Source organism: Amblyomma americanum, chromosome 3 (assembly GCF_052857255.1).
Source record: "Amblyomma americanum isolate KBUSLIRL-KWMA chromosome 3, ASM5285725v1, whole genome shotgun sequence".
Classification (NCBI taxonomy): domain Eukaryota; kingdom Metazoa; phylum Arthropoda; class Arachnida; order Ixodida; family Ixodidae; genus Amblyomma; species Amblyomma americanum.
This window is the reverse complement of record NC_135499.1, coordinates 57,859,513-57,880,544: the sequence shown is the minus strand read 5'-3', so window position 1 is coordinate 57,880,544 and position 21,032 is coordinate 57,859,513. Positions and strand designations below refer to the sequence as shown.

The 21,032-nt window shown below is 46.1% G+C and overlaps 1 protein-coding gene across 1 annotated transcript in view; it reads left to right on the top strand.

Annotated features, from left to right (window-relative positions):
- The window catches only part of LOC144122980 (uncharacterized), a 122,090-nt gene that overhangs the window by 44,770 nt on the left and 56,288 nt on the right, over positions 1–21,032 (top strand). Inside the window, exon 2 of the mRNA XM_077655917.1 lies at positions 10,915–10,980. Coding sequence (XP_077512043.1) covers positions 10,929–10,980 — 52 coding nt within the window. The 5' untranslated portion in view covers positions 10,915–10,928. The remainder of the gene's footprint in view (positions 1–10,914; positions 10,981–21,032) is intronic.

Genomic DNA, 21,032 nt, shown 5'->3' with positions numbered 1-21,032 from the left:
GTCTTGAATGCGGCGGAAACTGCGAGAAAACCCGAGATCTCCAGCTGTCGGCTCGCCCTGTGAAGCCTGTACAACTTATTCGCGGAGACTTGCCGGTGCAACCAGGAGGTAGGCTGTTTTCTTCGCCGCGAGTTTCTTCACAAGCACATCATTCTGTACACAGAAGGAAGACAACGCTCGCTTGAACGAGGCGGGAGGTGAATAAACCTTGCCTTCCAAGTACTCGATGAGGTGATTTAGGTCGGGGTCCAAGCGTTGCTGCTGTGCAAAAGAGTTGGAGTTTATGGGTCCAAGCAGGGCGTCCTCATCTTCGTTAGGCAGAGGTGCATCTACAGGGGCTCGTGACATGCTGTCGGCGTCATAGTGCTTGCGTTCCGACTTGTAAACGACTCCTGGGGGCGCAGGCTTCATCGAACGAGGCGGTCGAAGAGGTCCTTCAAACTGGCAAGCCAGCACACTGAGTAGTGAGGCTGACTACCTTAAACGGTGGTCCGTAGAGATAGAGGCGGAATTTCGACGCAGCCGAGATGATGGCAAGACACTCCTTCTCAGTTGTCAAATAGTTAGCTTCGGCCTGGGACAGGAAAGCGCTAACGTTTGCGATTATGCTTCCAGTCCTCATCTCTGAACGAGGATGGCGCCTAAGCTCACGCTGCTTCCGCCGAGATGAACTTCAGACTGATCGTTTTCAGGATCGGTGGGGACAGTAAACGACGCTGGTGTTCACTGAAGGTTTCTGCTTATGACGCTTCGCTTTTAAATGGCCCGTCTGCCTCTGTTAGTTGGGTCAGAGGCTTGGCGATGTGGAAAAAAGTTCTTGAAAAAATCGTCGGTAAAATGAGCACAGTCCGAGGAATATTCGCACAGATTTTTTATCGGCCGCTGATGAGAACTGTGCGATAGCAGATTTTCTCTGCGGGTCTGGGAGTACTCCTTTGCAAACGACGTGCCTAGAGTGAGAAGCTGTTCATAGCCAAGTGGCACTTATCTGCTTTAAAGATTAGGCCGGCGACTATGTTGCGTCTAGTACTGTTCGAAGTCTTTTTCGTCGTATAATATACCATATGATATATTATACAACGTCTTATAAACATACCAGAAAAATCTGCCACTTCAGGCCTGCCAGCAATGTACCCATTACTCACTGAAACGTCGCTGGTGCGAAAGAGACGAAATGCCATGACTTTGAACTCGAAGAGGCCATCCGGAGTGATGAATGCGGTCTTCTCGCGATCTCTTTCTTCAACAACAATTTGCCAGTAGCCGCTCTTGAGCTGCATCGAGAAAAATAATTGGCGTTTCAAAGCCAATCCTGTGTATCGTCGACGTGCGGGAGGGGTAGACGTCCTTTTTTGGTTATGTTGTTCAAGCGGCGGTAGTCAACGCAGAATCGAAGCGCGCCGTCTTTCTTTCTCACCAAAACCACCGGTGCCGCCAAAGGGCTCTTCGATGGCTGTATGACGTCGTTGAGAAACATGGCTTCCACCTGGTCCCGGATGGCTTGTCGTTCTCGCGGTGACACACGGATGTTGCTTTGGCGAAGAGATAGGGTATGCTGGTCGGTTACCATGCGATGCTTGGCAATCGGCGCTTGTCGCACCTTCGGCGAGGACGAGAAGCACTCGCTGTAACTTCAAAGCAGATTGCCAATCTGGTCTTGTTTGTTCCGGGGCAGGGAGGGGTTTGTGTCATTAAGTGAATGTTCGGGGCCTTGGTCGCAGAGGGCGGAGGCATCGCGAACATCGGATAGTTCTTCGAAGAAAGCAATCGCCGTTCCTTTTTAATTTGCCAGTATCCTTCGCTAAGTTCGGCCGCAGCCGTTCAACTTGGCAATTCCGGAAATGTGCAATGCCTCTTGCGATGCCGTCTCCTTGCTCTAGAAACAACTCAGCGTTGGCCTCGAAGAGAGCTTCTGTGTTCTTGGCATCCGTGGCATCTACGGTGACCATGATGTTTCACTGGGGCAGCCCACTCACTTCTTTATGATGGACACTGAAGGCAATATGCTGCTCTATGGTCGTCATCGAAGGTATGGCTTCACCCGTCGAAAGCGAGATCAGCTTGGATCCCAGGTCGACGATCGCCTGTTGCTTATTTAGGATATCTATGCCCAAGATTACTTCACGGGAACATTGCAGTAGCACAGCGAAGGTCGGAGGATAGGTATGTCCCTTGAGGGTCATTCGCACTGTGGATCGCCTCGGTAGCATAATGAGGTGGCCTCCGGCGGTGCGAATTTTCGGTCCAACGCAAGCGGTCATGACTTTCCTTAATATGCCGTTCGTCACTGAATAATCGGCGCCCATGCCGACTAGAGCCGTAACTTTGCGGCCGGCGATAGAAACCTCAGTTCGAATATCTTGGTTTTTGCATTGCACGTCGTACTCGGCGTCGGGTCACGGATTCTTCGATTTGTGGACCGTGAGTTATTCGTGTAGTAGGGGCATTTCCCGTTGGCGGAGTCATTCTGAAGCCCTGTTGCGTAGTGATCGAGCTCGGTATTTGTGTGCGGCGTCGCCGTAGTGGGTGCAGCTTCTTCATGCGGTTGTGGTCGGAGGATCTTCGTCGTTTAGCTGGTGCGCAATCTCACCTCCAAAAGCTGCTATCTTTAGTTCCCTCTGCGGGGCTGGGGGACTTTTCCGCGAACAGCCGCAGCCTAGCTGCGGCCCGGCGACGCAAAACGTGTGGCGGGCAGCAACGGGGAGCGGGACGGACGCCTTGGACGATACGTACTCCCCTCTGCGCAGGTAGTCGTCGATTTCCCGTGATCGCTGTCCGGGAAGCGGTCGTGCGGTGTCGATGGCAGAACCACGCAGGCCGATGCGTCTGTAGGTGCAATGACGAAGTATGTTGCCAGCATAGCCCAATGGAAGCACTGTGGGGTTTTCGGGAGTCGCATTTCCTACAGCCGTTGCGTCTCTCTTAAGGTGGGCGTGTTCGCAGAGGTGCCCGCATGTCTTATGAAGAAAACTGGTGGCGTCCGGTCGTACTTTCAAGCATTGGTTTCGATGTTCTTCTCGATCGTAGACGCTTCGGTGTTGAACTCGGCAATGGCGTTGGGTCGGTTCCGAACCAATCTTGCGAAAAATTCTTCTCTCATATCCCGCATCAAGAACCGCACCTTCTCTTTTGTCATATGAGCGGCAGCGCGTGTCGAACAGAGAGCACATCTCTTCGCCGTACGCAAGGACGGTCTCATTTGGCAGTTGGATGCGAGTCTCGCGAAGTAATTCGGCCTTTTCCTTGTGGACAATGCTTGTGAATGTTTTCATGAGTTCGTTTCAAAGTTCCTTTCATGTTTGCAGGGAAGCCCCGTCATTCTCGGACCATGATTTAGCTTGGACATTCAAGAAGAAAAACACGTACTATAGTTTTCTTTGGTCGTCCCATTGATTTAGTGACGTATACGCTCAAACTGATCCAACCATTCACCGGCGTCTTCCTGGCGTAGAGCACTGAATACAGGCGGATCATGTGGCTGTTGAAGAAAAAGCGGTGATGATGCAGCATTGCGCTCTATCTTCAAAAACGTTGGAGGTACAAGGTTTCCAGCACCTCCACCAGATGTCACGTAGAGGTGACGGCAGATCCGGCCGTGCGGAAGACAGCGAAACAAGTGATTCTGAAAGAAAACTGTTCATTGGACTCCCCTGTCCCCAGAATGAACTGAGTGACACAGCGGCGGCGGAAAGCTACAAGCGTGCTGTGCGGTCGTCGAAGAGAATTCCCGCTACTCTGAGCGGTGCTCAATTTAAAAATGATAGCGAACTTTCTAGATGCGGCGTGCAAAGTTGCAACAGTCTTGAAAAACCTAGAATCAGGTTCGCCTGGATGTGATCAATCGAGATAAATCTGGGCGCGCCTTGCAACATAATCGAAGCGATAAAACCGTGCTTCGGCACCTTTGTAGAATGAACAAACAAAGAGCAGAAAGATTCACAGCGATAATTATTCAGTTTAGGAAAAGCGCACGACCGATCGGTATCACGCCACTGGTCTCCACACCACAAAATATTTCGAAATCAGTTTCAATAACATCGAAGATATCACGTATTAAAAATGGTGCTCCACGTCACCCTCTTTCAACCCAATTCCACTCATGTCACCTGGGCAGGTCTTATGAAAAGGCAGGCCGAGATTACCTGTGACGTCATCGGGGTTGGGGCGGCTAACAACGCGATAAGTTGTCGCCCTAACCTGTTGCGAGCTGCTGCGAGCAGCATTGTTAAAAGTAGTTTTTAAATTATACGTCCCACAGAGAACTTTCAAATTTCGCCCGAATAGTCGCAAAGACCACTGCTACTGGTCCAATTATATAGATATGGCCACCAAAATAATTTCAGTGTCTCTTTAACTGTTCCCCAAACGTTTTATTATGCCATCACATGAGCACAACCATTCTCAATTTAAGACCTATTACTTTCGGTCCCCGTAACATTCATAGTCATTTATATCACTAAAATACTTGGTTTTCACCAAAATCTTCGCCCGCATAGTAGACGTCATAATAAAGGCTGTACTGTAGCGGCGGTAATTAAAACTTTGTAAAAGCATAAAAGAAAAGGGGGCATTACTCTTATAACTACAGGCCCTTATCCATCCTGCCACTATTAGGAAACGTAATAAAAACCTGCTACAACAGCATGTTTATAATTATTTTGTCAAAATTGTTCTCTCCTCTCCTAGCCAGTCCGGTTTCCGTTGTGGATATTCTACTCAATTCACCTTAATAGCAGTTCCTGATAATTACGCGACGGGAATAGATCGAGAAAAACTAGCTAAACCTATTTTATTGTCTTTAGGAAAAGAGTCGACACCGTCAATCATAACATTATTTTCAACAAACTCTCTTTATATGGCATGACCCGTCCCGCATTAAAATGACTTCGAATCTATTTACTGAACCCGACAGTAAATAGTCACCATCCTTTCAGCTCGACTCAAAGATCAATAAATTAGCTGTTTCTCAGGGCTGCACACTTGGACGTCTTTTATTTTTCATTGATATTAATGGTTTACCTACACGCCTTTCGTTACCACCACAATAGTTTTGTAGCAAATTGCACGAGTGTCTTCAGCTGTGATAAAAGCACCAGTTCTTTAACCATCCGACCGAATCGTGACTTAGGTAACCTAGACGCATGATGCCAAAATACCAAACTGATAAGGGGCCTGTCTAAGACTAAGCACATGATTTTGAGCTCACGAAACAAGAATCGAGACATTATAACTCCAGTTCTCATCAGCTCGCCTGCCAGACACCATTTTTATCATTGCACCTTCCTGGGTTAAAAGCGTGATATAGTAGTGTAGTCCACTGCTCATGTTAACAAAAACTTGAAATCGCTCACGAAAAAATTGTAAATGCATGTGACTTTCATTCGATGATGCTAGTCGCTTTTGTTTATAGTCAATACATCCGTTGCGGTGGTTCAGTGGTTATGGCACTGTGCTGCTGAGTCGAAAGACGCGGGTTCGATCCCGGGCACGGCGGTCAAATTTTTATGGAGGCGAAATTCGACAGGCATGTGTACTATTTAATGTCAGTGCACGTCAAGGAACCCCAGGTGGTAGAAATTTCCGGAGCCCTTATCTACGGCGTCCCCTGTAGTTTCGGTCGCTTTGGGACGTTAAACCCTATAAACCAAACCTATTGTCAGCGCAATAACTGCTTTAGTTTGAGGATAATTGTATTTCAACATCATTTCATTCCTGTTGCGCATATCCAACATGAAGTCGTTCGATTCATGCAACAATTCCTTACAATTTTCGTCTCACTCCGCTTTTCAATGAACTTCATATTCTTCTGGTGGACTAACTAATAAAATCATCTTCACGCCTACCGCTTTTCAGTTCATCTAAAATGGTAATGTGCTTCATATTATCAGAAAACGTAGTCACAATAATACAAAACACCTTCGTTTTTTTCCTGCATTAGAACTTTCTACTATCAAAAGTGCGTACAAACCATGGTAAACAGAAAGATGGATTCACTGTAATAAGCCATTGGATTAGCCTACCTCTCAATGTTACAAGCCCTCCGTCTCCTTCATCACGAAATGATCGTTCTGTGCTTTCCTATGTAGTGATTTCACCTCATTGGTCCCTTCTTTTCACCTATTTTGCAATTATATATGAGTTTGTTTGCTCCGTTGTTACTGCTCTGCCCTAAACTGTTTTTATTGCGTATGTGGTGATTCATAATAGACAATATGCTTTTTCTATTCATGTTTTCCGCTGTATGAGATGTTATTTGATTGTGTGCAAAGTTGCGTTTACTATTTGCACCTACTTTTTCGTAGGTGGTCCCACTACATTGTTCAACTACGTGATCTCTCTCTGCAAGGCATACCTCCAAACCTTTACATCCCTGAATAATATTGAAGTTGAAACTTGAGAATAACTGTGTTCGTTAAGGTTTATTGTTAACGGGGTTTATACGCCCCGAAAGCGACCTAAGCTATGAGGAATGCAGTAGCCGAAACCTCCGGATAATTTCGACCACCTGAGGTTCTTGAGCGTGCACTGACATCGGAAAGTAAACGCGCCTTTACCATTTTGATTTCATTAGGATTCGACCGCTGCGTCCTGATATGCATTGTAAGGGAGGAATTTTTTACTCTCGTACAGCTTCATTTTGCCAAGGTTGCGCATGGTAGGCCGTATCGAGCGGCACAGAGAACGAGACACACTGGGATAAATCAGAACCTTTTAAAGCCGTTTTCTCAAAAAGGAAAACGAAATTTCACCACAAAAATGAAAATTAAGAAATGATTTATTAAATGCATGCCACTCACCCGCACCATCATCAGCGAGGTGAGCCCCAGGAAGAATGAAGGCCTTTCCCATATGTCTTGAATTAACAGTGACTTGTGCGAGCAGCGGCCACCTTCTCCCCAGCACTTCCTAAATTCATCCGGCCGCCTCACCTTCTGCCATCCTGTTCTATGCTTGCTCTTCCTAGCATCTATTTTTAATTAAGGGACTATCTGTTTACTTTGCTTCGCAATGTATTCCCTGCCGGTGATCATCTCTTTTTCTTGGTTGTAATCAGCACAAAGTCAAGCGGATTTGTTTCGCTTAACTGTTCTCCTATAATTCAGTCTCTCTTAATTTTGCACCTATCATCTTCCTTTCGATCGACTACTGCGCTGTCTTTATTTTATGTTCAAGCGCTTTGATTAGCCTGCACGTTCCTCTGAATAGGTTAGTACCGGTTCGATCTATAAATTATTCATCACCAGACTTCTTGCAAAATGCTACCAATTCTAATTCTCGTACCTATTTGATTCTCGTACACCGGATCTGCGATCTCTACCTTCCCTGGCCACATCAGCGGAGAACCGCCTGAGGAGTGGTGCATTTTCACCGACTGTAAACCTGCGCTACACATTTTAGGATGCTTCCTACGCCACACAGCCTACCAAGCTCTGGCTCTTGATATCATTAGTCTCGTATCATTTGCTCAGGGAAACGGCCACCGTATAGTGTTTCAGTTGATTCCCGGACACTGCGGACTCGATGGAAATGAGACCGCCGACGCTGAAGCAAGGAGCGCCTTCAGCAGTGGCCTGCGTACAGCTGCACCGTTCTCTGCGGTGGACACAACTTGTCTCCTTTCGGAATTGATGAGGAGGGCGACGGCTAGGTACAGGGCCCTGCCAGACACCCGCCACATCCGCCTTAAATGGCTAGATCCGACGATTACCTTTTCAGTTCCTCGCGGAATACCTCGCCCTATTGCATGCGTTATCCGTAGACTACGTTTAAACGTGGCATTCACGCGCAAATACTTGCACCTAATAGGACAAGCGGACTCCCCTGAATGTACCACATGTGGCGTGCTAGAGACTATAGAACATGATTTAGTGGCGTGTCCAGCGTATGCACGTGAAAGACTCATACTCGCATCTGCTCTGAAGCCTATGGACACATCGCTCCTCTCTGAGGATTTGATCCTCGGCGCTTGGCCAGATAGTTTTAGAACTGTAAAGGCAACGCGAGCGCTCTCACGCTTTTTGAGCGACACGGACCTTGTCTCGCGTTTCTGATATCAGAAAGTGTGCCTTCTTTTTTAATTTTTTTAAGTATTTTTTCATCTGCCTCCTCCCAGCATCATCTTCCCCCATCGTGACCTTTTTTTATCTCCTCTTCCCGTCCCCCAGAGCAGAGTAGCAGGCCAGATATTTATTTTCAGGCCAACCTCTCTGCCTTTCCTATCAATAAACCCTCTCTCTCTCTCTCTACCTTCCCTGAGTGCGGTCATTACCATAATCTCGCCGCCTACCGTAAGCTATTTGTTACTTTCTGAGACTTTTGATTATTGTTTTAGAATTATTATTATTTTGACAGAATCCTCTAGACCTTGTACCACGCTATTCACCAGCACCCATACAAAATGTTAATCAGAAAATGGTGAAGAATCGACGAAGATCAGCAATTCATTAAACGAATGTGGATCAAGAACACAATAGTTCTCGAGTGTCATATGTTTCTAAACAATGCAGAACGTTAACCAATATCTCGCACATAAAGAAGGCTTTAAGGAAGTAAACCAGTGTATTGGGACTGAAATTTAATCCCATATAATGAACTCAGAACTTGAACCACACAAAAGATTTTCACATATTGTTTGAATGTCATGAATGCGAAGCCCAGTTCAATTAACGGTATGCGGATTGCAGTAAATTATTGCAGCCAGGCCTTAAAGGCGACAAGCTTTTAAAAAATATTGAAAGTCCATGTTAAATATTGTTCTGAGCGTAGTGGTCTGATATCAACACATGTTCTTTCAAGTGGTGTCCACTCCGTAGAGATTCAGTGCAACGTCAGTGGTTTTGGGTGGCGAGCACGTTTACACAAGACCGGCATGGAACGGAGGCGCAGACCACCTTAATCCAAACCACACAAAAGAATCATTGGAATGATTTATCTGTAAGCGAGGAGCAGAATCAAATCGTTTTGTTGCAAAAATGTTCGATCGATGCCTGTCTTGCACCGCGAAAAAAAAGCAAAAACTTTAAACGCCAAATGTGTTAAAGTCTGCTTATGGGCATTTGTTTCACGGAAAGACTGAACAGTAGTGTACATAGCGGGCAACCTTGATCTAAAGGAAAAGTATCCACACTAGTTGTGAAAGACAAACGTTTGCAATTAAACCTACCTAGAAAATACAACGTAGCACTTCATCAAAATGTGAGCGACCAATGGCGATCGCTAAATGAGATGGCAGAAGAAATAGCTATCATGATCAAAAAGCCCTCCCCAGCTGAATTCGAAGCGGCGCGGCCGCCTTCAGAGAACTGCAGTAAAGTTGCTAAATTTCCCGGGCAACACATCATCGAGCGCACTCAATGACCTCTCAAACCAATCGTTCAGTGGGGCCCAATGACAACGGATAGTGAAAACTGTTCCAAACTGATCAACGCCTTTGCGAAAAATGCTGCCATCCGAGCTGAATAGACATCTGATTTGCGTTATCTGGGAAACACAAATATTCACACTTTCAAAATCATTGTTGCTTCACTTTGATGTGTACAGAAGGTTCTCTCTTTGTCTTACACTGCAAGCAAGAATCCAAATGGGAGTTTAAATGGTTGACGCCACCCTTTATACTCTATATGCAAAAACATTCACTCCATCAATATGGAATAAAAATGTACTAAATGACCAATTTTACTCCCTGCGCTAAATAATGGGGTATAAAGTAGGGTTCTCCTCCTTAAAACTCCGATTCTTAAATGGAGTTTATTGGTCTAAATGCGGCCTAAGTCCCCAAAGGAATAAAAAAAAACAATTTTGCGCCGTCTTCCCCGCCACTTAGCGTCTCGTCTGCTTGTGGACAGTCTTCTGATAATGGCGGTGAGTGACCACCCGTTGGTTACCGTCCTCGCTGCATCTCTGCTCACTTCTACTCCTTCACGGGCGCCTGCCGCGGTACAAGATATCGGCTTGTCGCCGTTTTCCGCTACAGTAAGCTGCATAATTGAAGTTCTCTTGTGAAGTTTACAGTACTCTAACGATACCTGACCTTCCTTTGTTAGTGTCGCCACCCCGTTAGAGCCCCTTCTTGGGCCTTATTCTCACGGCTTTTTTTCAGTGTGGTTCTCGCAGTGTGTTGCGACAGATTATAGTGCGTTGCATAACATGAACTCTTATAGAATATAGTTTCAACGCTGAGCTCTTGATTGAGCGGGTGAGGGTCCATTTTCCTGAGTCATATTGAAATGTCAAGCCTTAAAGAAGTTAATATGAAGCCAAACACTGCCATACCAAACTACCTTCAGGGGTGTCTTCATTTTTAGCTTAATCTGCTATGGTATTTAGTCAAATATAGTGGGATGCATGACCGGGAAAACTACTCCGCGACTGCTTTTCAGTTTTGAACTATTTATTCTAATGATATATCCCTTTATCTACGAACGTAGCCAAACAAACAAGCTCGTACAGAAAAAGCAGACGACAAGCAGCCGACTCTTGCCGCCTTCGCCTACGGCGCCGCTGGGCTTTCAGATGGCGAAAACAACGCGCGACGCGGGGCCACAATAGGGCAGCAGGGTTTCACAAGTTAGATTGCCGCCTGCCCCCGCAGCTAATGCCCGTTTCCGCCGCTGGCACTGCTGTAAGAATGAGCTTGAATAAAGATAATTAAATACGCCTTTTTGGGCTAAATTTCAGTGGGTTGTAAAAAACTTTTCAGTACTCCTTTAAGGGAGTAAATCAAATACTCCATTTGTATGGGGTAAATAAAAACTCCTTTTGGGTGTGCGCTAGAGAACAAGCCATTTACTTCCATCTAGGTGTATTTTTGTTAACAATGTACTTTCCTCCCCAGTAAATACTGTTGCTTAGCCGATATTCAAATAGGCAATGCAATTGTAATAGTCGTATGGTGTCGCGGTTTTTCTGTTTCAGCCATTGCAAATAGCATGAACAGGCAACTGCTACCACTGGCTGCATTCGTTGTCGTTGAAGTAGGGGGTAAGCCACTTTCTTTTACGAGAGAATCAACAAATAAAAACAATAGTCTGGCCAATACAGTGGCCCAGCTGAAACTATGAAGCCTTTTGTGCTCCCGCTAGTTTGAGCAAGCACTTTTTGGATAGGACTAGCAAGCAAAATGTGCTGCTTTGAAATTCTAAGCTAACATGATAGGGTGAAAGATGAAGGAAAAGTTATTTCTCACAGATAAGATAAAAGATCAATTTGCTACAAAACGGGTTAGAACGCCTATAGAACGCAGTCAATTAACCATCAAATTGCAGCATAATTAACTTCGTTTCAGGAGTTAGTTGGAATTTCTTGAAACGGCAACTTTGTAAGGGGCTGTAAAAGACAAGTTAAAGAATTCTTGCCGGATAAAATATATCTACCTCATTTGTATGCAGGCTACGTTGCCCTGTATTTATTTATTTATTATTTATTCAATGCTGCGGAGTCCCTTGGCTCAAAGCAGAGGCGAGAACAGATACAAGTAAAAAATAAACAAGATATACACAAGCGTCATGCAAAAGAAAACAGATGGTGCGAAAAAAAGCAGAAAAGCAAGGGTTTCGCATAGAGGAAGTGATAACTTCTACGATTTTTTTGTAAATCGCGCCACCTTCACATTGTGTATCTATTAGTGCAATGCATTCGCTGACGAGGCCTCGTTAGGCGTTCCCTAAACACCTTTCGCTTCGTGCTTCGTAAATCATCGCAGTACTTTGTAAATTCTTTGTGAATTGTTTTTCGTTTGCGCAATCATCTCTGTCAAAAATAAAACAGACAATGTCCCATTTTGCAACAAAAAACACCAATAAACTGCCTTGGAAGTCTTAGCATATCAAGACTGAAAATCACGTGTCACATTCGCAGGACTAGAGTGAAAGTAAAAATAAAGGCGAACAACCAAGAATTAAAACCTCCTTTCAAGATATCCTGTTCACCAGGGTAGTAGAGCATGCCAGCTCCTTTCTGATGAAGGAAATTGGAGGCTGACTGAGCAGCTAATAAAATACGCTGAGTGCCACGTTGGAGCATAGCTAGTAGAAGATGCAAAACAATGGAGTGGTGGGACAGCTGATGACACTTACAACCAAAGGCGCAGCGCAGACATAATGATGGACAGAAAATATGCATAGCACAAGCGCTGACACAGCTCGCAGTCACTCTTATAAAAACCGGACTTGCAACCAATTTTAGCACTTTAGTATCTCGCACAATATCTTCAGGTGTTCTAATGAGAGGTCGATAATGCCGAAAAGTGAAGCTATGCGAAATGGCACTGCCTTTTCGCATGCAGAACGCATGGTAATACTTAACCCTGCCTGATGCGAGTGCTGCGACGATCGTGCATAGAGCACCGCATTCGGCCGGCAGAAGGTTACACAGAACAGAGCCCAATTAAGAGGAAATGAACCACAGCTGTGTGGAGTACATAGTAGGCCAGTTATTGACGAAATACTGAATATCTGGCGCAGGCAGATGAACAGGTTGAGCCGTGCACATCACAAGAACTATCACGACCCGTAATCAGCACTGTAATCACAGCACTTTTGTATCTGTGAAATGTGCCATGAGGCATAAGTTGAGAAAGGGAGATTGCCATGCAGGAGACCGAAAGTCAAAATGAGTAAAGTCCAGTTTTGATGAGATATTTTGAAGAGCTTGCCGGTGTAGTGATTGCGATTAGTCCACATCTCACAATCACATCACGAAAAAGTATAGCGCACTCACGACGAAAGACAAGGTAGACAAAACAACAAAGGTGCGTACTCGCAACTGGGCGTTTATTACAAAAACGTCTGTGTTGTCTGGTCTACCTTGTCGTTCGTCGTGAGTGCGCTAAACTTTTTCGTGACGCATTACCACCTAGCTCAGATGTGGATCCTTCTTCTCATAATCACAGTGGCGGTTCCACCGCAGGCCCTCCTCCCTAAGGAGTCGTTTTCTAACAGGAGCTGTTGCTGTGCACGTCCACAACAAGTGTCGATATCAATAACTTATAATAAACTGCACATCTCCAACCAAGAATGTTAACTTTAACCCAACGTTTCGAAGCCGACTCGGCTCCTTCATCAGGGGTGACTGAGGGCAGTAGCAAGCGTCTTTTAAGTATGGAGGGGAGGGGGGGGGGGGGGGGGGGGGGCTGGTGAAAAGAACGACAGCTGCGTCGCGAAAGGCGAGGAAGAGGGGGAGGGGGTTTAGGCTGTTAGTCACGCTGGCGCACTGCAGGGAGGTGCTGCATGGCGACTTTTTTTCGTTGCGTTGAAGAGCGAAGTACCTGGGCATATACTGGGGGCAGGTTTCCTTTTGTGCGTTTGATATTGTTCGGGGTGGGTTGGATATGCCAGGATTCCAAAAGGAGCCTCTTGTGGTATTGTTCCGGTTCCAAGGATGCGGGTTTCTTCAAAGTTTATTCTATGGTCGGAGTCCTCGGAATGTTCGGCTACTGGATTGCGCTCTCTTGCGATTTTGCGAACGTCGTTTTTATGTTGCCGAATTCTTTCTTTGAAATTTTTGGTTTCGCCGATGTAGCTTGCGTCGCAGTCAGCGCATAGAATTTGGTAGACAATGCCTTGGGCTCTTTCTCTCGGCGGCCGGTCTTTGGGAACAGGTAGGAAAAGCGCAACAGTGTTTGTGGGCTTGTGCGCAACTTGGAGACCCAATTTTTTCAGGATTCAGGAGATGGTTTCGCTGACACCTCCGACATAAGGTAAAGTGACGTATTTTGGTGGTGGCGTTGGTCTTTGTGCGTTGATTTCTTGAAGAATGTTGTGTTTTGGCGTCGAATGGTTTTTGAATAAAGTTTTTGGGTAGCCGTTCATGATGAGTTCTTTGAATATCGTGCGTTGTTCTTTTTTTCTGTCAAGTTCTGTGCTGCAGTGTGTCTCAATTCTTCTGAATAGCGTCTTTACCACTGATGCCTTATGGACTGTCGGGTGGTTCAAAGAGAAGTGGAGATACCGGCGTGAGTGGGTTGGTTTGCGGTATACGGAGAATTGAAGGGTATTGTCGTTTCGGCACACGAGGACGTCCAAAAACGGCACGGAGTTTTCTTGTTCCACCTCTAGCGTGAACTGAATGTCAGGTTCTACGGAGTTTAAATGACGAAGGAAATTTTGAGTCTCAGATTTTTTCATGACGGCGAAGCAGTCGTCGACATACCTGAGGAAAATCTTTGGTTTCGGGTGGAATGAGTTGAGGACTCGCTGTTCGACGTGTTCCATTGTTAAATTGGCCATGACGACAGAGATGTATGCTCCCATTGGTGTTCCTTTCACTTGTCGGTAAAATTCCCCGTTTGACGAGAAGTATGTGTTTGATAGGGACAACTCCAGGAGGCGGCACACATCATTTACACTCAGCGGGGTTCGTGCGCTGAGTGTGTCGTCGCGTTGTAGGGCGTCACGGGTAGCGGCCACCGCAAGCTTCCCGGGGATGTTTGTGAAAAGGGACATCACGTCGAAGGAGACAAGGCATTCGTCGGCCTCAATGATAGCTTGCGACACCAGTTCGATGAAGTGACTGGAATGACGCATATGGGTCGCTGTTTTTCCTCCGATTCGGGATATTATTGGGGAGGAAAAACAGCCGGGTGGCGGTCAGCCCCGTGACTGACCGCCACCAGATACGCTCACGCTACCCCAGGCCTGATGCGTGGCATAGCTCAGGACTAGAGTATCGTGAGCCTATTGACGGGTGGCAGTCAGCCACAGGGTGCCAGTCCCAGATGAAGGAGAAGACCATAATTACGAACAGATTCTACTTCAGAAGTCGGGGAATTATCGTACAATTTAAAGGGTGAGTCTTTCCGTAGGCCGGCTATGTTTCTAAAACGAATAAAACACGATTTAGTAGGCGAGAAGATTAGACCCCGAGGTGGGATCCCAGATGTCAAGACATTCAGCACGTGTTGGAAGACCGACTGATGATTGAATGAATCTGGATGACAGCACCACAGGGTTACATCTTCGGCGCATGCAAGCAGGCGGATAGAACGAATGGTTTGCAAATAAAGGCCACAATAAATAATGCGGGGTTGGAACGGAGCCCAGGGGCACAACTTTGTTTGAGGTGAAGCTACCAAAGCGCTTTCCGTGGACACGCGCACTGGAGTTTCGACTTGCTAAAAGGGCGTGAATGGAGAGGAGAAACCGGTGTGAGAGACCAAGAGTTTGAAGATAGGCAAAATAGCAGAGTGAAGGAGGTTATCATATGTCTTTGTTGTGTCTGTAGAGATCACAGTCCGAACAAGGTGAGTCTGCAGAGCGTGGTGCAGCACATCAGCAGCCAAAGTAGCAAGACCGTCCTCCGTTCCAATTTTTGGGCAGAAGCCGATTTGTGAATCTGGGTAACAATAATGGGATTCCAGCCACCAAGACAAGTTTGTGGCGAGAATGTTTTCATAAAGGTTACAGATGGTAGGCGTGAGAGGAATTGCACGAAGGGCCGAGAAAAATACTGGGGGCTGCTGACCTGAGTTCGGTATTGGAACCACAATAGAATAATTCCACTCTCCCCGCATGACGCCAAAATGCCACACTTTGTTGAAAGTATCCAGCAGGGCCTACAGAGCCGTCCCTTCGAAATTACGGAATAAGCAGTTAGGTACGTCTCGTCGTACCCGGTAGTAGTGTTAGTTTGGAGGCGTTCAGTAAAGCTATGTTATGGTTAGGTCAGAAGTAATCTAATAGGATGGTTCTGTAACCGTGGTGTGGAAAACCCGTGTAACCGTCATGTGAAAAAAAAAAAAACTGACGCACCGTGTTGTGCTACTGTGTCCTCGTCCACAATAAGCAAGCGGTGATGCTCTCTGTGTAATCTGCAACCTGAAAGGGCGCTCTATGCATGAAACACTCTCCAAAGATCTCGATTGCCCTGCGGAAAGCTAAGGCGTAACACCAAGCAGCCCAACGTTGCGAGCCTAGTCGCTTTGCATAGCCCAGCGCACTTGCGATACGCCGGTGAAGAGAGGGGAGAGCCAAGGGGACATCGGGGTGACGATAAAGATAATTATCCGCCTGGCGACGGATAACCCAGAGATACGGAGATGTATGAGCGGGTTTTCCTGGTCTTCAATCACAGTACTTTTAATAGTGTCAGTCACGAGAGCATCAGCGAGAGTAGACAGTGTTGAAAATTGATTGAATGCAGAAAAACTATTGTCTGCACGTAGAAAGTCCCGTGTTGCTATGCGTAATAATAATAATAATTGGTTTTTGGGGAAAAGAAAAGGCGCAGTATCTGTCTCATATATCGTTGGACACCTGAACCACGCCGTAAGGGAAGTGATAAAGGAGAGAATGAAAGGAGAAAGGAAGATGTGCCGTACTGGAGGGCTCCGGAATAATTTCGATCACCTGAGGATCTTTACCGTGCGCTGACATCGCACAGCACACGGGCGTCTTAGCGTTTTCTCGCACCTCTCTCTTCCTTTCTTCTTTCACTCCCTCCTTTACCCTTCCCTTACGGCGCAGTTCAGGTGTCCAAGATATATGAGACAGATACTGCGCCATTTCCTTTCCCCCCCCAAAAAAACAAATTATATTATTATAAAAACGCAGCCGCCGCGGTCGGGCTCGAACCCGGGAACTCCGGATCAGTAGTCGAGCGCCCTAACCACTGAGCCACCGCGGCGGGTCACTATGCGTACGCAGCGGCATATTTTCCGCAGAAGCGAAGGAGTGAGGGAGATAAAAATAGGGCAGTGATCACCACCTCATGCAACTGACCCAAGAGCCCAACAAGTGTTACCGGGCCTAAGCACCAAGTCATATCAAGCGAATGCGTGCCACCTCGTAGGAGGGGAGAGGTATCCGGTTGGTTTATAAGTTGTTGAAAGGAATGATCTGAAAAGCTGCCTTTGAAGTGTGCACCCCTGGAAGAATAGGATCGGTAACCCCACTAAGTGTATGGGTTATGCAGGGTATGTTGCTGGGCGAGTTGGTGGTGATCGAACATCATGGATTCGCAGCGCTAGCAGACAAGGACACAGGGAGGACACAACCACACACTTGCGCTGAACTGTCAACTTTATTTGGAACTTGTCTGATCTGTGCCTTATATGTAACAGAAGGGCATTAACCCGCAAGCGCATCTACTGCACAGATACGACGGGGATATTCGCAGTCATGTTTTGATAGTGCATCCAGGGAGAGTTCGATCCCGACAAGAAAAACCGGCACGAAAAAACGCAATGCAGTCAGGGCTAAGTCGGGAATTTCCAAACGCGAACGTACCAAAAAAAGGTAACAAGGAAAAAGCCAGGCATAAATATGAGTGGACAAAAGCGAGACATCAAAAACATTTGAAAAATCGGTATAAAATCAACTAAAAAAATGGCATAGATGGGGCAACAATTAACACGCAAAAATTCCTGAAAAGATAAAAATGTACAACAAGGGCGCAGGCTAAAAATATAACACAGCCAAAAAATAAATGAGGCAACAAATAAAACAGCTAAAAAACGAAAAGGCTTAATTGAGGAAAAGTTAACGGCCAAGAAATACAATGGGGCGCTAAAAGCAGGTAAAAGGATGACGTAAGTGAGGAAACAATTAACAGGCCAAAAAAAAGATAGTTGGGAGGAGAGCTGATCTGGGTACCGATAAAGGTTAAGGTGGCCCCGAGAACAGTGCAATCATACTGACCCAGACAGGTATGAGATCTCTTTTTCTAAAAGGGCTACTGAAGGCACGCTAACGCACTCTGCTTTCAGGTTGTCAATATTGGCTGCTTCAATTATTTCCCGAGTTAACTGGTTTTTGTTTTTTGCCAAGATTCTGGTGTTCGCCAAGATTGCAGGGCGACTCTTGCAGGGTGAGCAGTCACGACAGTGAATGGCCAAGTTGATTGATTTATTATCTTTCACGTTCAAGTTGTGCTCCTGCAGTCTTTTGTTCAAACAGCGACCTGTCTGTCCAACGTATTCTTTGCCACAGGACACAGGGATAGAGTAGACAACTCCCGTGGCGCATGAGACACAGGGGTCTTTATGTCTTATTGTGCATTCTTTCCTTCGTTCGGCTGCCTGCACAGTCTGGAAAGGCGGTGAGGAGCAGAAAAAAATACCTCCACTCCCGATTTTTTCCAAATTCTTTTTAACTTTTGGGAAACCAGGCGAATGTACGGAGTGACTGCCAGTTTTTTGTTCTGCTCTCTTTCGTTGGACGTACTGGGCTTGTTGCTTTGCGTTGCGCTGATCAGTTTTTTGGCTATTGAGGATAGAAGCAATGCCGGGTAGCCGGAATGAAGCAATCTCTGGGCTTGATTCTGGAAACCGGTCTCTAGACAGTGCTCACAGGATTTGGTTAACGCGTTGTTTAAGGCGGCTTGAACAATGTTTCTCTTGATTAGCTTCGAATGCGCCGAGTCATAAGGTAAAACAGGCTTGCTGGCCCTTGGCTCATAGGCCAGCAAACGTTTTCTGGTGAAAACTGCAACCTGAGCTCCAAAAAAGCCAATGGAGCCATTCTTCGGGATCTCATGGGTTAATATCAGGGGACGTAAACATTGATTGAAAATCGCCAACACACAGTCAACCTGCTACAGGAAACCATCTTCGTGGATGTCCAACAAAACAAGATAATCATCCACGTACGTAAAGATTTTAAGAACCGGTAAGTTTTTCAGCTTTGTGCTGAGTGCTCAGTCCTGCTTGGGGAGGTACAAGTCGTTCAAGATGGGGGCGATACATGAACCGACACAGATCCCCTGTTTTTGGATTAAAAGAGTGCCGTTCCACTCAGAGTAAGTGGATTTTAGATAAGTGGATAATAGCTCTAGAAAGCCGGTAACGGAAATACCGCTAGCATTTTGGAATCCCACGTTTCCATGGTGATCATTGGACTCGCTAACACATCGGAGCAACTCGTCTTGAAGGATTGAGTAATACAAGTCCTTAAAGTCGACGGTTTTTGAGCCAAGGGCCAACAAGCCTGTCTTACCTTAAGACTCGGCGCATTCGAAGCTACTCAAGAGAAACATTGCTCAAGCCGCCTTCAAAAACGCGTTAACAAAATCCTGTGAGCACTGTCTAGAGAAAAGTTTCCAGAATCAAGCCCAGAGAATGCTTCGTTCCAGGTACCCTGCATTGCTTCTCTCCTCAATAGCCAAAAAACTGCTCAGCGCCATGCAAAGCAACAAGCCCAGTACGTCCAACGAAAGAGAGCAGAACAAAAAACTGGCAGTCATTGCGTACATTCACCAGGTTTCACACAATTTAAAAAGAATTGGGAAAAAAGCGGGAGTGTAGGTTATTTTTTCTGCTCCTCACCACCTTTCCAGACTGTGCAGGCGCGTAAACAGACCAACCGAACGAAGGAAAGAATGCACAATAAGACAAAGACCCGTGTGTCTCATGCGCCACGGTAGTTGTCTACTCTATCCATCTGTCCTGTGGCAAAGAATACGGTGGACAGACAGGTCGCTGCTTGAACAAAAGACTGCAGGAGCACGACTTGAACGTGAAAGATAAAAAATCAAGCAACTTGGCTATTCACTGTCGTGACTGCTCACCCTGCAAGAGCCGCCCTCCAATCTTTGCCAAAACCAGAATCTTGGCAAAAAACAAAAACCAGTTAAGTCGGGAAATAATTGAAGCAGCCATCATTAACAACCTGAAAGCAGGCTGCGTTAGCGTGCCTTCAGTAGCCATTTTAGAAAAAGAGATCTCATGCCTATCTGGGTCAGTATGATTGTACTGTTCTCGATGCCACCTTAACCGTTTTCGGTACCCATCTCAGCTCTCATCCCAACTACCTTTTTTTTGGCCTGTTGATTGTAGCCTCATTTACGTATCCCTTTATCTGCTTTTAGCGCCCCATTGAATTTCTTGGCAGTTATCTTAGCCTCAATAAAGCCTTTCGTTTTTTAACTGTTTTATTTGTAGCCTCATCTATTTTTTGGCTTTGTTAATTTTAGCCTGCACCCTTGTTATACGTTTTTATCTTTTTCAATAATTTTTGCGTGTTAATTGTTGCCCCATCTATGCCATTTTTTGACTTCATTTTATACCGATTCTTCGCCTGTATTTGATGTCTTGCTTTTTTCCACTCATGTTTATGCCTGGCTTTTTCCTTGTTACCTTTTTTGGTACGTTCGCGTATGGAAATTCTTGACCTAGCCTTGACTGCTTTGCGTTTTTTCGTGCCGGTTTCTCTTGTCGGAATCGAACTCTCCCTGAATGCACTATCAAAACGTGGCTGAGAATATCCCTGTCGTATCTGTGCAGTAGATGCGCTTGCGTGTTAATGCCCTTCTGTTATATATAAGGCACAGATCAGACAAGATCAAAATAAAGCTCACAGTTCAGCGCAAATGTGTGGTTGTGTCCTCCCTGTGTCCTTGTCTGCTAGCGCTGCGATTCCATGATGTCTATGCGTTGTTGAAGCCTTCCCGATCTAGAAAAGGGATACCAGAGTGGGTAGAACGTAGGAAACGATCTCGTCGAAGATTGGTAGAAGTGGAGTCAGGACGGCTATAAAAATAAACTACAATAAGCAGGGTGCGTACAGGTTTAACAAAAAGGGCGACGAGATCTTGGTGTGTGTTTCACCACCGTTAAAGGTCGAGCGGCGTATTTGGAACTGAACTGTGAATATAAATTGCAGATTTCTCTGGACTGGGTGAAGAGGCGATGCAACGGCGATCCGGGGTAAGAGGTTAATGGTATATTCAGAATCCTGAAATGCGAGAAAGTGAATTATGCTCGTGCAATGGGAAGGCCCATGCCTTTAGTTTTCCTTCATGAGGTCGGATGTTCAATTCTGAGGCCATATTAGCGAAACTTATCCGTTCCTGGTTTGGGGGGAGGGGGGGGGGGGTTGACGTGCCAATGAAACTCAGGCTATGAGGGACGCCACTGTGAAGGGCTCCGGAAATTTCGACCACCAGGGATTCTGTAACGTGAACTGACATCGCACATTACACGGGCCTCTAGAATTTCGCCTCCATCGAAATTCGACCGTTGCGGCCGGTATCGAACCTGCTTCTTTCGGGTCTGCAGCCGAGCGCCATAACCTGTGAGCCACCGCGGCGGTGCCTCAACA